Genomic DNA, 16,877 nt, shown 5'->3' on the forward strand with positions numbered 1-16,877 from the left:
GCCCAATAAAAAAAAAAAAAGCTAAATGTAGAGGGAAACCACTGACACAACCCACATTATTCTGAATTCATTGTATCAGTAAAATAAGTGTTACATATTCATTAAATATAGAATATAGAAATATTATATAATAGTGAATTTACCAAAAGTGGGGATTGGGGAATGTTCAAAAGTTTCAAGAAGGATATCTAGATTTAGCAACAAGAGATCATCTAACTTAGCGATGAGTCTGAACAAGAAGCAGGGTATTATTCTTATGTGAGAAAATCAAGCGTCAAGAGCAAAATCCCATGTGGTTTATTACATAAGTAACAGTAAGGGATATGTTGTGTCTCATCTAAAATCTTACTGACCACAGTAGACAAACTGCTTACCCCAGCTATCAGGTGCATTACACATCCTAAAGTTCATAATTAATTCATAATAAACAGATTTTTAACAAAGACACCATGACATTGAAACCAAATGGTGGCGACTCTTTCAGAACACCAACCATGAGTAACTTTAAAATCACACATAAATTTGAAGTGAATGTTACATTAATTTTCCAGCTATTTATTTTTATTATTTGAGAGCATCGAGGTTATAATTCAAACATGTTCTGTTAGGAAATGAATTATCAAAATGTAGTTTAAAAAAAGTATACAGTCACATATATATACGTATGTGTGCGAGTGCATAAAAGTATAGTCATGTGTGTATATATATATATATATATATATATATGACATAAACAATGAAAATAAAATTAAACTTTTATAATTTATATTTGGAATCAAAGTAGCAACTGTGCACCTGGGAAGAATTTCCTTCTATCCAATTGAGTCAAATTTGCAAGGACATAGGTATGTAAATATATAATCGTCCCATGCTCTGATCATAGCGCATACAACTTCATTTTCACTCAAAATACAATCGACTTAGCACCAGTGCTCCCAGGATATATAGGCTGAAAACAAGCTCAAAATGGTAAGATGCAATTAAATAAAAAAAGCACAAAACAAATAAATACATGGGCTAATATAAAGGTGTAACTGAGGAGTTATAATAAGATTGCTTTGCTGATTGTAATGATAACAAAATCATTCCTTAACGTGCGCGCTCAAAGAGTGAAACAGGCACATCCAATCTTGACATGAGTGGGGGGGGGGGGGGACGACAGTCACGACATCACGTGAGGAAGGCAATAATGATACAGTGATATGTTTACACTAATTGTACTGCAAACAAAACACGCATTATTACAGTTCCCTGTTTATTGCACAAGGGACAGAAATGTTCGTTTAAAAGCATAACAAATAATGGCAACAAAATAGGAGATTACAGTCACTATAACAAGTGTTCATTAGGAGTCCTGCCATTCCTGACTCCATGTCCAATAGCCTCTGGGGAATAGAGGGGTTGAAACAAGAAATCCTAAAACTGGGAGTTCTAAAACTAACGTTTTCAGTTACAAGTGTTAATAATATAAATAAAATGCATACTACAGTGATCTTTTATAAAAGTTTTCCTGTAAATAATACAGTCAGAGGTACAATACAATACAAGGTAAAACCAAATGCCATTACAAGCCTATCAATATACATTTTTCCCCCTTTTGCTTTTCTCTTTTTTTTTTTTTCTTAGCACAACCTATCGCTTCTATACACTAGCAAGTTAGTTGCAGTTTTAAAATATGGGTTCTGAGCAACATCATAAAATTAAAGGGAGAACGAACGAATGATGCCACTAAAAAATGAACCCAGAAAGCGCGATGCTGTCATCTGCAGAATAATAATGTATGAAGCTCATCTTCGTGCTGCAAGGAACACGCAAGTTAGAAAAGTTAAAACATCAACAGAAAGGGGGAGGAATACAAAAAAAAACGTTGACAGTCCTATACAACACAGAAATGTGTTGCCTAAATTAACTGAAGACGTTTCAATTACGCTCTATACACTGTTAAACATAGTTACTTCTACTTGTTAAACATACAAGTTGCTCGACATGTCTCAGAATTCATCAGACAGTCAACATGTTTTCTTTGTATTGTCTAGGATTGTAAATTGTGAATGCTTTGAAGGCTGTCATCAAAGCGGTAACTGGGCATGGGATGAAATGTATGTTTTTCAAAGTTCTGCTTCTTGTGACATTACCTGGACCGTGGGGATGCGCATCCATTTTTAACCTAATGTGGCTACAGTTTAACCTTCCCATTGTGACATCACGAAAACAATACTGACGTAACAGTACCATGGTGGGAAATGTGCTGTTTTATACACAACATATATGGAAATGTCTCATCCGAAAGCAATTCGTTTTCAAGAATTAAAACAAGACGCCAGCTAGGTCTTCGAAAGGCTGGTATCAGAAATGAAGGCAGTGGCCCTCAATGTCCCCCACCCCCAAAGGGAACTATGAAAATGCAAATAAGGTCACCTGTGGTGTTTAGGGTGAGGGTAAAGGTGGGGAAAATGTCACTATGACCTAAAACTAACAGTCAATGTTTAATCCACTGTTTCAGGGTACATGCAGGGACAGTTCTGTTAACCTAAACAACAACCTGTTCAACAAAAGCCTCACACCTCAAGCACTAGAGATGAAAATGGGTGAGTGGGAAAGGGGGTTTTGGCACCTCCAAAAGCCTTGGCATGGATCTCCATAAACTGCAAGTTCTGCTTCCCAAATATTACCCACTATAAAAAGGGCCCAGAGGGCATACCCAAAAAGCCGCTGGTACCCATGTTCAGACCAGTAGGAGGAGCCGAACTATTCCAGTGGACCTTTTGATGGTGCCTTAAGTTGGATTTGCTGGAGAAGCGCTTATCACACTGCTGACATGAGAAAGGCTTCTCCTTGGTGTGGATGCGGCGGTGACAGATGAGCTGGGTGGAGACACGGAAAGCCTTGCCGCAATCCGGGCACTGGTAACGCTTGGGTTCTGTGTGGATGCGTCTGTGGTTTTTGAGCGCCATCAGGTTGGAGAATTCCTTCTGACAGGAGTTGCAGAAATAGGTGCCCATCTTGTGGCTGTTCTTGTGATTCAGAAGTGAGCTGGCGTGCCGGTAACCACGGCCGCACTGATCACAGACATGCGACTTACACCCCGCCTCATTGCGACTCTGCTGTAACTGCTGTTGTTGTTGTTGTTGTTGCCCAGATGAGCTGCTGCTGCTACTGGGGCCATGGTGTGATGGGTTAAGCTTTGGGAGCCCATTAGGATCCAATCGTTGGGCCTGCATCAGCGTACGGTCAAGCCCAGAGCCCCAACCCAAATTAGAGCCACTGGACGAAACCCCAGGCTGTTGCGATGTTTTTTGGGCACGGCCATGTTGCATTTCCAAGTGGAGCCGGAAGCTAGCCTGGGTAGGGAAGCTCCGCTGGCACAGAGTGCAGGCAAACTCCCGCTCCTTTTGGTGAACACGGCGGTGATTTTGTAATTGGGAAGAAACGCGGAAAGCCTTTCCACATTCTGGACAGCGGTGCCGTCGAGTTTCAGAATGAATGCGACGGTGGTTTTTGAGTGCGAGCAGGTTAGAGTAGGTCTTGAGGCACACAGCGCAGTGGTAGATGCCGACGGTGTGGGTGTTTTTGTGATTAAGGAGTGAGCTGGCATGCCGGTAAGAACGGCCACACTGGTCACAACTGTGAAGACAGAGACAGAGGAGAGAAAAAGTAAATCTCACCTGCTCGTTGTTCTTTTAACCCCTCTATAGTTAGTAACCTAGATTAGTCTGAAAGTAACCTGACGGTATGTTGTTGACTTCTATGATAATAGCATTGATGGATAGACAAGTACAGGTATATGATCTTGAATCCAGCTGCCAAAACTCCAAAAAACTGTCTGAGCTTCCACAGGGTGACTTGAATAGCATTGCCTATTAAATAAGTTAACACAATTGGTTGCTACTTTTAGCAGTCATATTCAATTTATTTAGTGTTAATATGAAGTCAGTGGTATAATAATATATATAATTGATGGTGGTAATATACAAATTGTAGTTGTAATTTTGTAACAGCCTATAGGGCAAACCTAGTCCTCACAGATACATTATAAAAATGTACTGCAAGTCACTGTTTGTTTTCAAACTCATAGTATTTACTCATATTTTGGTAAATATGTTACCAAGTATAAAATAAGTACACACAGAAAGTCTTTCAAATGCTTACAAAATTGTACAGCAAATGAGGTTTTGGGATTTGGACCTGAACTCTGGTCGGAATCTAGCATAACAAAAGTGTGGTGAACTTGTTTCCCAAGCACATGAGGTAAAGCAATATGGTAACTTTGTTTTTTGACTTCTCTATACATTTTTGTTCTTATTTATGTAATTTGTTAGTCTGGAAGTTCTGTGTTAGTATGTTGACACATTAAAAAAGTTTCTTCCTTTTTTCCTTTTATTGTCTCAACAGCAAATGAAACAGATTTTTAGGTTTCACCACAATAGCAAACAAAGCTATATTTATAGTACTTAAGAAACTTGCTTTTAATAAATGGACGGTTTCCTGAGTGCTGTTGGGCCTAGATCAGAATTTATTCCTGGAAGCACTACAACTAATATAAGATGGTCAGTATGAATTATTATGGCAACTTAATGCTCAAATGGTGACAACAGTAAACTATACCATACACTCTAGAATATTATCAATAAGATCAATTAAGAAGGAGGGAATAAATTATTTGGCTGTATTTAGTACAATACACACACATCTACCTAGCAAGTACATAAAAATGTACCTATTATATCAAGACATCCTAACAATCTAGTACATATTGCTAACTGAAAGCAAAGGGGGGGTAACTTATCTGGTCTCCACTAATCATACTGTCCAAACTTCAGAAAAATCCGAATTCCGGCACGCGTATGGTCCCGAGGAAGCCGGATTGGAGATCATATACCTGTAATAGACATGTAGAAACCTGTGATCTTTACTAGTTCACTTCAAAAAACACGAACAACAGACGTAAACTCACGTGAACCGGTATTCCTCTCCCTCTCTTGTGCTTGAAGTGTCCTTCCTCACGCCCTCCTTGCCTACCTGGTTGTCCCCGCAGCGATGTCTGGCCAGCCCAGAACGACCCTGGAAGCTCTTCCCGCAGGTCGGGCAGCCAAAACGGGTGTGGCCTTCCTCATGGACTCTCTGGTGGTTCCGAAGAAAGCGGGCCAGCCGGAAAGCCTTGCCACAGGTTGTGCAGATATGCCTCTTCTTCTGCGTGTGGATACGCATGTGGTTGCGCAGGGCCATATAGTTGGAGTACGGCTTGTCACAATATGAGCAGCTGAAGTTGCCAATTTTGTGTGTGTTTTTGTGGTTGAGCAGACTGCTAGCATGCTTGTAAGAGCAGCCACAAAGGTCACAGCTAAAAGGGCGTTCTTCACGCTCTGGAGATCCCAGATCACCCGTCTCCATGCTCATATTAGAGCTGTTGAGGGAGGCAGAGGAAGAAGGAAGCTGGGAACTGCAGTTATGCGAGGCCAGATCTGTGGTTGTAGTAAAGATTTGAGAGCACCCATCGCATTCATATTCGGCTGGAGGAGCAGCAGTTTGCACGCTGGGACCAGCAAGGGGAACAGGAAGATCTTTGCAGAGCTGGTTGCCTGTGTGTGTTTCAAGCTGCCTTTGGTTCCTGAAACCCCTACCACAGTCGGAGCAGGTATATTTTTTCAGAGCGAAATGCATTCGGAGGTGGTTCTTCATTGCCAGTCGATTTGGATAAGTGGAGTTGCACACGTTGCAGTGGTATTCACCAATCTTATGTAGGTTCTTATGATTGGCCAGGCTGCCAGCATGGCGGTAAGTACGTCCGCACTGATCGCAAGCAAAGGGGCGGCGGCCGCTGCCATCATCCACTTGCTGGGCCCTAGCCCCCGCATACGGTTTCTTGAAATCTTGAGGTTGACCATAATTGGTGTTCACAGGAGGATTCTGAATTTTTGGATCTCCCATCCTCATAGTTTGAAGCTGCGATGGGCCTCCCTCATAGCGGGCACCATTTGGGTGAGACATGCTTTGAACACGTTGGTCTCGATCTCCAGTCTTCGCTCTGTGCTCTTCGTGCAGCCGTAGATGATTTATCAACTGCTTTTGAATCTTGAAGGCTTTCCCACACTCCTCACACTTGTGCCTGTGAACAGACAAAACAAACAAAAACAAACAGATAAGAAAGCAGTGTTAAAATGCACTTTAAAAAAAGAAACAGAAAGAGGGAAGGTCCCCTTACAAATACAAAGATGACTACACAATGCTCCAATGGGGTACAGACATTATGAAATTCAGACTCAACTGCGTGTATGTGTGTACATCAGTATGAGTTATGTTTGTTGCCCTGGGAAAATCACCAAAGCACACTGCCTTGACACAATTTCATTAAAATCTATTCATTCAGTGATGACCTGGGTAATCACATGAGTGGGGAACTCATGATAATACATAAGTATTCAAAGTATGCAAAGAGAACTAAACAGTTAGAGTATAATAGGGCACATGCAATGCTGGCTAACCTCTTTAAGTCAAAATGAGTCCTCTGGTGGTTCTTGAGAGCCAGTAGGTTGTAGTAGCGTTTTTGGCAGACAAGGCAGCGGAAGACCCCAGTCTTGTGAGATTTCTTATGGTTGAGCAGGGAGCAGGGGTGTCTGTAACCCCTTCCACACTGGTCGCACCTGTGGGGCCGATCATCAGAGCCTGGCATCTGCTGAGGGTTTGCAGAGCCCCCGCTGCCACTGGTACCAGCACCACCCGTCATCCCTTTAGCTCCATTCATACCCTTGTTCAATCCCCCCACTCTCGCCTTGCCTGGACACAGGTGAGTGATCAGCTGATGGCGATCTGCAAAGAACATGCCACAGTCAACGCAAATGTGGTTCCTTCCTTCCACTTTGCCATTAGAATTAGAGCTAGTTCCTCCCAAGCCCTGTGTAGATCCATGTGCCCGGGGAGGTCCATGGACTAGCTGATGGTTAATTAAGTCCTGCTTTCTGCTGAAGCTCTGTCCACATGTGCTACAGATCAAAAGACTGTTTGCATTACCCTCTTGTCGCCTCCTCCACTCTTGCTCACCAATTGGAGAGAGGGCAGAGGAGGGTCCTGCCCCTTGGTTAACCCCATGGCTTCGTAAGTGGCTACGAAGTGCTCTTAGGCTGGCATAATGGTTTCCACAGACTGTGCACTGATAAACCTCTCCATCATCATCATCTTTGTTATCCATTCTCTTACTGTTGCCCTGGGAGTTGTCTTGAGGACCTCCAAACGGCATATGGTTGTGACCACGTCTCTGACGAGTACTTTCTTTGAGGTTGCCACTGCCTGGCAGGGAGGCACCACCAGCACTATGGAAGCTTATGTTACCCATGTAACCATTGGTCATACTGCTTTGGTTGACTTTATCTGGTTGACGATGGTTTTGTGGAAGAGGTGAGTGACCAGAACTGCTTTGAGCAAGAGAGCCATCAAATCGGTCATGGAATTCCAGTGAATCCAAGCCACTGTTATGGGAACCATCTGGGACAAAGTGTGCTGCATCACCAAGATTACCAGGCAGTGAAATTGGGGTTGCTGCACCACTCTCCTGATCCTGAGAATGTACAAAGCCTTGTTGAGAGTCTAGCCCTGTGAGTGGCTCAGAGGAAAGCCAATCTCCCTCTGTACCCATTGATTGTGAATTTGGTCGGGTTTTGTGACTACGGAGGTGACTTTGAAGGGCTGCTAAGTGTGGATACTGCTTACAGCAAATAGTGCACTGATATTGACCAGTTTGATGGGAGCGTTTATGATTAACTAGACTCCCAGCATGTCGATAGCTTTTCCCGCACTCTTGGCACTTAAATTTGCGGTCAGCATCATCAATTGTAGACTGCGCCTGAGACCTTGCACCACCATTGGATGATGATATTGATGGTTGAGAGTTTGAAGCCAGTCCATTAGAATTTAACATAGCAGGACCATCGTGAGCTTGGCTTGTGGTATGAGAGTCGTGGGTAAGATAGTGAATTTTGAGACTCTCTAAGTCAGGATGTCCCGTTCCACAATATGCACAGGTATATATGGAATTATTAACAGGAGGGCCTAGCATTGGGTCATAACGCTTGTCGGGTAATGGAGGCAGTGGAAGAGGGTCACCTAGAGCAGGTGTGTAAGGATTCACAGCTGGGGACCGAACAGAACTAAGATTATGAGGCACTATCCCAGGGAAACTACGTGTTAGCCCCAATGAAGATGATGCAGCATTATGTAACATAAGGTGCTCTTGAAAGTCATTCTTATTAGGCAAAACCACTTGACAAAGATGGCAAAAGCTGGGTATCATGTCATCATTCTGGTGTCCAAGGGGACGAGGGTCAGATTGTGCTTCAGGCACAAGAGCCCCCATGGACATTCCAAGGGGCTTAAATTTTGAATGAGTGCGTTCGTGAGCATTGAGAGCTGCAAGATTATTGAACTGTTTGTAACAGACATTGCACTTATACATGCCTTCTTGATGAGACTTCTTATGGTTAACCAAGCTGCCATGATGACGATATGTCCTTTCACATTGATCACATTTAAATGGTCTGTCCCAGGCATCTTCAGATCCTGGAGATTTTTGTTTGTCATGGTCGTGCCCAGGCATTATTCCACTGTTGTTTATGTGACTCCTGAAAGCTGCTTCAGACAGATCTTGTGCTAGATTATAATCCCTCTCTTCGTCAACATTGTCATCGTTCTCCTCCTCTGCTTGGGCACTTGGAGACAGGGTGTGAATGCGGAGATGGTTTTTTAGCGCCACTGCATTGGGCAACGTTCTGGTGCAGACCGGGCACTGGAAGGAGCCCATCTCATGAGTTTTTTTGTGAGAAGCCAAGCTACTGGCATGCTTAAAAATGCGTCCACACTGCTCGCATTCAAATCTGCCATTGTCTTCTTGATGATAGTGTGCTTTCATGTGCTCCAGTAGGCTAGGTGTACTTGGGCAAATGATGTCGCATTCTTTGCAAGGGAAACCCTTGGCACGATTCATATCATGCATAGCCATGATGAGAAAATTGAAATGGAAGGGGGAAATGTCCACATAAAATGATCCTCGAACAAAGAAGAAAAGGGGGCAATGTGTGATGTTCAGCTCTCTGCTTCTGTAGTATCAGCCATTTTACCTGGGTGACAGATATTCTCTCCAATCAGCCTTTCAATTCCACTCGATCACAGCAGTTCAGAGAGGGTCTGGACAGTTGTGGGGCATCAGAGGAAAGCTGAGAAGATACAAAAAGAAACATTATTTTAATTTAACACTAATTACATTCACTATTTTAATATATGTAGTGGTGAAAAAATACACTTAAATGACAGAATCATTTTATAAATCTAAATGCTAGTTTAAAACATATTGAAATCAAATGCGTACTAGCCAGCAAAAACAGGTTATAAAAGCTGTTCATTAAGGGTAACCAAGAGCCTTTGACAAAAACATTCACTGTGATAGGCATGTGGCCACATTATGTGATATTAGCATTGATTGACACGTTTGATCTCATATTTAGGTCACATGACAAATACACAGGTTCAAAATAGCTGAAATAAGCCAGCTTTGTATACGTGCATATCACTCCTTTGATGTCAACTGTACTGATAAATCACAGCTACATAACCATTATAAGCATTACCAGAAAATTCAATAAATATAAGCCTAATTCAAAATAGTTTGTCAGTATATAGTGGAGGTAAAGTTCAGTCTAATTATCAAGCTAATCCATAATTTTACCAAAACCAATGAAGACAATAAGGGCCAGATTTACTAAATGTCAGTCAGTCTGTCCCATGTACCACATTCATGTTCAGATTCATAACTATAGATTTGGTTGCTTGTGCTCCAACCTAAACCAGTTAAATACGAATATAACATTGGTAGCTGGGAATTCAATAAAAGGGTTCAGTGTGTTTGGCATCAGTACAGCACTAGGACACATTTGTATTCATGATAAAACGTAAATCTCACAGTATTTATTATTCAATGGAATTTGCTCCAAGAGAACTAAATAAAATGCATGACCACAAATTCACTTCAATTAGACCCCACAGGGGAACAATTCATCTTACCACACAACTGGAATGAAAGAAACAGTGTTCCTTTACCACACACAATGGCCATTAAAAAAAATGAAACTAGAAATTTCAACTGGATTATTTTCCTGCCTCTTTCAAGCCTACTGTATGGCATTATTTCGCTGTCAGTACAATAACTTCAATAGAGTCACTTCAACAATAACCCTATGTTCAGACTGTGTGACTGATATCAAAATCTTTCGATGTGAAGTGATTTGGCAGAAAATGAGGGCCTAGTAAGGCAAAAACAGGTTTGAAGAATAATTTGAAATAGTAGTATAATTCAAAAATTAAATGATTAAATATGTGAATGGGTCATAGTTTCAGTGCAGCTCTAAATGAGCCTGTATTTTAGGTCACCAAGTTTGTTGGAAAAATGTGATATCCTTGTATGCATCTTACATAGATATCTGTCATTTCAAATCAATAGTTCATAAAATTACATTTAAGCAACTAACTATAACTATAATCAAAACTATTCATTCATCAGGTAAGTCCAGTATCAAGAAATGTATTAGGCCTACTTTATTGATTTAATATATCGTGGGAAACAATGAAATGTACTGAAGAAACAATATTTCTAAATAGCTGAGGTGAGAATAACATGCATATTTTTTTCCATTTAACCAAAAAAAAAGATAATCTAAAATGTTACTTAATTCAGGTTACAGAAAAGACGATAAAGCATTTTTATTGATTCATATTTTGAATAACAGAAATTAAGAAATGTACCTGAAATATCTAACAAAAACTGTTGTGACCAAATTAACATAGATACTGTAGTTTCAACGGTTTCTTACATTTTGTGCTACAAGTTGCAATACAGATTCTATGAAGTGTTTATTATGTGATCATCACTCATGCATAGCACAGTCTGCAGTATGTGGAATAAGTCTAGAGTCATCTCACAGCATCTGTGATCTCATTTAGGATGGCACACCCTTAGGGTATATAACCTGACCAGTGGTCTCTGACTCAAGACCATCTGGATGCTTAAGCGCCATCAAAATCCATACTGCAAAATGCCATATGGGTCCAGCTTTGCAGAATAAAATTAATATAATAATATACAAATACACATTTGTAGGTCAATCAGTGCACAAGTGGTACTTGAACCTATTGGTAATATCATGGTACATACACGTGGTACTGAATGTTTCACAATATGATATTTAACTGGAGCTTTAATAGGCTTGGTAATCGGAATTATAAGATACTTGTAATAAAATAAAAATTCGACTTATCGATTCCTGTGTGTGCATTTTAATGTGATTTTTAAACCATTTTCAAGCACAAGACAACGTGAAAGAGAACTCAATTCGGCACTTGCGCCGTTTTCTTTGCGGTGAATCGAGTTCTCGTACACGTCTTGCGCTTGAACACACAAATTTTGACAGTTTGTCAGTTTTATCTTAAAGGGACACTTCACCCATTTGCATTAAACTTTGTATCGTTAGAAACCCAGTCACATTTTTGAATGGTCATGCATTGTTCCCTCATTTTCCCCTGAGAATGGAGAAATAAGGATTTCAGTGTTGCAGTTCCTGCTTATAATGATGTAAAAATCGTCATTTTGCGTCACTCTAAGCAGGAAGTCAAATATCTTTGTAGAGGGGTTGAGACTACAAACACATCCTCATTTATCCAGGGGGGGGACCCACTCACGCTACAGACCTATTACAGATCAGTGGGTGGGACTTCACTCTCTGAAACTAAAAGCAATATCCTCCACCTTGTTTGGAAGCTAAGCTAACAGGTGCTGACAATGGCGGAAGGTAACTTACTCAATATGATATGGAAGAGGATTTCGAAAGTTCGTGGCTACTTTTACGAGCCGCAATATAGCCATCCTAGTTCCGCACCGCATATGTTCTGACTGAACATCCCGGTACCATGCAATAATTCACCATTTCGAAAGAAATGCAAAAAAGGAGTAATTCACTAATGAGTTCGCCAACTAACTTTAATGTTTGTGTAATTTCAAGCTTTGGTGGTTAGCTAGCTTTGTAGACAGAAGAGTGGTTTCTCTGATAGACGGATACCTCATACGCGCCGTTCTGGATTAGTGGGAGTGGCTTGCGGAGCTTTGCAATGTAGTGCATTGTGGGAGTTGTTGTCTTTCATACAAACACGCCCTAAAGTTACTTTCTGTCTTTTCTCGGTCAAGGCACCAAATTCGAAAATTATTTTACATTTCGACTACATATATGACCCACTTTCAATAAAGATTAATGTTCCCACGGGTGAAATGCTCCTTTAAGAGAACGTAAACAAAAGAAAAAGCATGTGTAACAATATTTTGGATCCTGAAAGAGGTCTTTAAGTGATTGACTGAATAACGTTTGAAACTTTAATAAGGATCAATCTATATTTTATTTATAAAAAGAAAACTATGCAATGTTTTTTACATTTGATTACAATTTCTTATTTTTACCTGAACTTTGTTTAGTTGTTAATGGACACTTAATATTCAACATTATTGATCTGACTGCATTGTATGAGAACTGAATTGAACGGTTTTCACTAGAAAGAGCAGTTCAGTTTTCTCCAAAGCTGTTGTATAGATAAATTAATAACTAATGTTTTTTTTTACAACAGAAATAAATCAAAACTTAACTTAAGCTGGACAATGACTATTTTCTTCTAAAGCTGCTGTAAAACCAAAACAACATTTGTTGTATTATTTTCCTGTTATCACTGTAAAGTTGCTTTGAAACAATATGTATTGTAAAAACTAAAGCGCTATATAAATAAAGGTGACTTGACTTTTCTTGATTTATTTGTGCTATTGCTAATTTGTTCATATTTTATTAGTTTACTTGTCTTTAATACTGTTTGAAATTTATATTAATTAGTTGTCTTTGCTGTGGTATTTTTGTTAAAACCATAGGAAAATGTTAAGTGTTTTTTTGCAATAAAACGTTTTACCAAAAGACACAGAATAAATGTGTTTGATTAATGTTTTTAACTTACTGGAATCGAAACTGCTAAAATTCAAACTACACTCAACCCTACATTTTAACTACTTAATTATAATTTTGCATACCAAGGCATTATGGTAGCATGTCCAAAAAAATTGGTAATATTTTATGTATATATTAGTGAAATATGTGAAATAATCTAAATCTATAACACACATATTGCATACACACTGATAAAGAGTTTTAAATGAATAATTCAGACCATTTTGTGGTTGGCCAATTGACAAAAAAAAAATTAAGAAAAAAAATTGCCTCACAAAAAATTCACATGCCTGGAAAATACTATTGGCTGATGGCCATGGGGATTCTGCGGACATTCAACTTTTTTAATGAAAATAAATATAAAGACTATATATAGGCGTTGTAAGAAGTAAAACTGGGTGCATAAAAACACTTCATTCATAACAACTTGGCTATTATTTTTCATCTAATCTAAATATGTATATGAGCCCCCAAAACATTAGAGCATATTATAATAATGCTGAAAGTGAAACATGTAATGCATTTAATCATTACCTAACTATATTTACTAATATAACATTTCCACGATATTTAAGTTTTTATATATATATATATATAACCTGATGACCATTGGAACCCTATAAACGTTGAAAATGAAAGACAAAAAATAGAATATAGTGGCAAAACACCTGGGTACATAAAAACACACAATCATTTGTAGCAACTTGACTATTATTTTCACCTTAATCTAAATATGTAAACTGAGCCCCCAAAATCTTGTTACAGTTGAAAAATGTTGTTATTCGTTATATTTTGTTATTTCCCAATGGCGCAGCTCACAAAGAAACAAACGGGGTGGGCCTAACACATATGTGGACCCCCGGTAAAAAACCCGAATAACAATATGTTTCGTTACCAAGAACAAAACCTGGTTTTTATATAAAATGGTAGCGGTTAACGCTTCGCTATGACCTTGGCCTGACGCTCCCACACCCGCTTTTTATCCGGACAAAAGCAGATACCCGACATTCCTTGTAATTTTCCCTCCCCAGACTCACCACATTAGACGTTAAGAGCCCCGAATTAAGACATAAATTACCGTAAATCCTTTTAGGCTCAATACACGAGCATTTCTGTAGACAAATACTTGTGTGCATCGTTGTGAGGGAGACCAAAATTTACATCCCGACCCGTATGTTTTTCACAGGATGCGCGTCGCTGTGTGCAAATATTAGCTGGTGGGCTATAGCAGCTAAATCGACTGCGAGGGGAGGGGAAAAACGATGATTTTCGAAGCATCTAACGCTTTGGACGAAATATTCGTGCACATATTTAGTCTACATAGTGTGTGGATTCAAATGCGCGAAAAAACATCCAGCGCTCGTACGCGATCGCATCGATTATTTTAATGTGTCTGTCTGTCTGACAGCGCCAACCCCCCCGCAGCTAACGCGCTAGCCTCCCCTCATGATACTAGCGCGAAATGAGAGCAAACGGTGCAGTCTCACAAAAAATTTGCCACATTTATGTCGTAAATTTGAAGTAATAGTCGTGTAGATAAAATAATACTCGTATGGATTTGACTAAATCGATAGACGCCCGGCATATGTGAAATTGTTTCTGCTTTTAGCAGTAAGGTCAGTGCTAATCGGCTAACAGCCTAGCGACACAAAGATCCGGAGGCTCGCGAGCTCTGATTCAATGAATGTGGCCATTGTGTGCAATTATACAAACACCTTCAAGCTGCAACTACTTACCCGACTTACAGACGTGCACAATGAGCAGGGATGGGAGTTTTATGCTCTTTTTGATTGCGCAGAGGATAAATGGCATGTTCAGTCGATCGCCATTATTATTTTAACTCTTTTTTTTTTCTTCAGCGGGCGGCTCCACCGTGTTTTTCTCGGTGTATTTCAGCACTTCCTGCTGCGGGCTGAATGGAGATGGCGAGCTGCGGACGTGCTCCACCGCGTCACTCTGCGCTCATTCTTCGTGTGTTTGCGTTGGAAGTAAACATTGTCCAATGTACCGTGGACCTACATTTTTAACTAAAATCACACAGCAGATGGTTTCGTTAAGCTATTTAGGTAACGTTAGCACACAGACAATGTCCAGCCATCATTTTGTGAAATACCACGAAACAAAAAGTACTACCATGTTTTTTCACATAGCTACAGCATGACAGAATTACCATGATATAGGAGACGGAGACTAGTTGTCACAAGGAATGTATTTCTGTAGGCTAAGTTTTCGGTCAAAAATCAAGTACGCAAATGCTTGTTTCCTCTAGAATCGTTTTTATGTTTTAAACACCTAATTAAACCTTATAATAAAGTATTTTTGTAAACTAGGGGGTTTCAGGGAGTGACGGTCTAAAAAGAACATGTAAATAAATAAATTAGATTAAAATAAATAAATGAATTAAAATGTGATTATAAATATTAGCTATTACCATAATATATACTAAATATACTACAATAAATTAATAAAATGTATTAATATATTTAAAAAATAACATTTATAAAACATTTAACAGTAGCCTACATTACTATTGAACGTGTGTGTGTGTGTGTGTGTGTGTGTGTGTGTGTGTGAACGATAGATGCCTTTTAAATGTTAGGATGGGGTCCCTCACAAATAATGAGGATCATATTTGGGTTTCCGTGGCATCTAAAATATTGAAAACCCCTGCTCTGAACAATATTTTTTTCTATAGCTGCTGTGTACACAAATAAAACCACTCTGGTATATTCAGTTTCAACTGACATGTTTTTTAAAGTCCCCATGCAATCATGATTTTAATGACATCATTCTGCACTTCAGTGTCTCATCGTATTTTTTGTCCAATCAAATGCTCTCTAGAATCTGAAGCGTCGGTCACTAGTTCACACATTTACTATTTTCTACATGGTGAATGGCACATAGTGCACTATATAGGGAATAATTCAGACAGTGTATATGCTTTCCATTGGGCCGAATGAAGTCTGGTTTTGCGTAAGTCCCACGAGATCCGCCACAGCTCTGGCCCAGAGACACGATAGCACAGACCGGATCAGATGCGTGACTCGGCGCAGACCAGAAAACGTATCGGACACATTTAAATTCTGCGCCAAATGCTATATTTTAAAGCAACTTGAGGAGATTAGAGGAAGAAACTGTTAGAGATTATAGGAGGAAGCTGCAGCTTTACTGAGCTCAACAGCTCTGATATAAACTAAATGCTATTGGCTATTTTAAAAAGGGGGAGGAGCTGTTCGATATGTCCCGCCCTGTCTTCCTCTTTCAGTGGATATTACGTCAACACATTGAATAATGCTGTGCGTTTCAAGGCACTTCAATGGGCCAGTTTTTAAATACAGTATTTAGAGGCCCAAACCATCTGGTTTTATATTTTTGCACATTGCATTTGCAATTTCATTAATTGTCTTGTTTTCATACATTGCTGAATTGTTAAGGGGTTTGAGTCTGAGTCAAGTCCTGACTAGCTATGACCATGAAAAAATGGTCTTAGACTCAGTCTCAACTTGAAAGAGCTGGTCATGACTAATTCTGTAATGAAATGGCCTATTGGCACAATTAAAATTAGTTTATTGTACATTTGTGCAGTGTATAAATCTATTACGGTATATTGCCATCTGTCATTGTACACCACTGAATTAAAAAATGTCTACCCATTGGCATTTGTTATATAATAAATATTGTACGTACCTGCAGCTTAGACCATGATTACATAACCAGAAACACATTACATGGCAAGTAATCAAAGTTCTGCAGTTCTGTTTATCCCACAGCTTTTTCTGGATATAATTAATTATGAGCACAATCTGTGGCAAGTCATAATATTTTCACAAGATTAAACCCATTCTAATTAAGGATAACAAA

At 39.6% G+C, this 16,877-nt stretch overlaps 1 protein-coding gene and 1 long non-coding RNA gene across 5 annotated transcripts in view; one reads left to right on the forward strand and one right to left on the reverse strand.

The window, feature by feature from the left end:
* LOC306986670 overlaps nt 1–16,877 on the forward strand; it is a 392,716-nt gene that overhangs the window by 187,617 nt on the left and 188,222 nt on the right. The window lies entirely within an intron of this gene.
* Nucleotides 131–15,179, reverse strand: LOC306986702 (zinc finger protein 646). Of its 4 annotated transcripts, none has more exons than XM_079590195.1 (5): nt 14,753–15,179; nt 6,483–9,203; nt 4,955–6,106; nt 4,783–4,879; nt 131–3,624 (listed from the first exon to the last, which is right to left on the reverse strand). In XM_079590195.1, the coding sequence occupies exons 2-4, from the start codon at nt 8,987–8,989 to the stop codon at nt 4,801–4,803; spliced, it is 3,738 nt and encodes a 1,245-aa protein (XP_079446321.1). In that variant the 5' UTR covers nt 8,990–9,203; nt 14,753–15,179; the 3' UTR covers nt 131–3,624; nt 4,783–4,800. The 4 variants fall into 4 exon arrangements, with proteins under 4 accessions (XP_079446321.1, XP_079446318.1, XP_079446319.1 ...); XM_079590194.1 differs by having other exon boundaries at nt 3,487–3,625; nt 4,786–4,879; nt 14,753–15,178; XM_079590192.1 differs by lacking the exon at nt 4,783–4,879 and having other exon boundaries at nt 14,753–15,164.

Source organism: Phoxinus phoxinus (assembly GCF_949152265.1).
Source record: "Phoxinus phoxinus genome assembly, chromosome: 19".
Taxonomy (NCBI): Eukaryota; Metazoa; Chordata; class Actinopteri; order Cypriniformes; family Leuciscidae; genus Phoxinus; species Phoxinus phoxinus.

Excerpts from the sequence above, each read along its gene's own strand:
- LOC306986702 (XM_079590192.1), bottom strand. The coding sequence starts at position 8,989 with ATGGCTATGCATGATATGAATCGTGCCAAGGGTTTCCCTTGCAAAGAA. Across the intron at positions 6,107-6,482 it reads ACTCATTTTGACTTAAAGAG|GCACAAGTGTGAGGAGTGTG; the intron begins GTTAGCCAGCAT and ends GTCTGTTCACAG. Across the intron at positions 3,625-4,954 it reads GGAGAGGAATACCGGTTCAC|TTGTGACCAGTGTGGCCGTT; the intron begins GTGAGTTTACGT and ends CTGTCTTCACAG.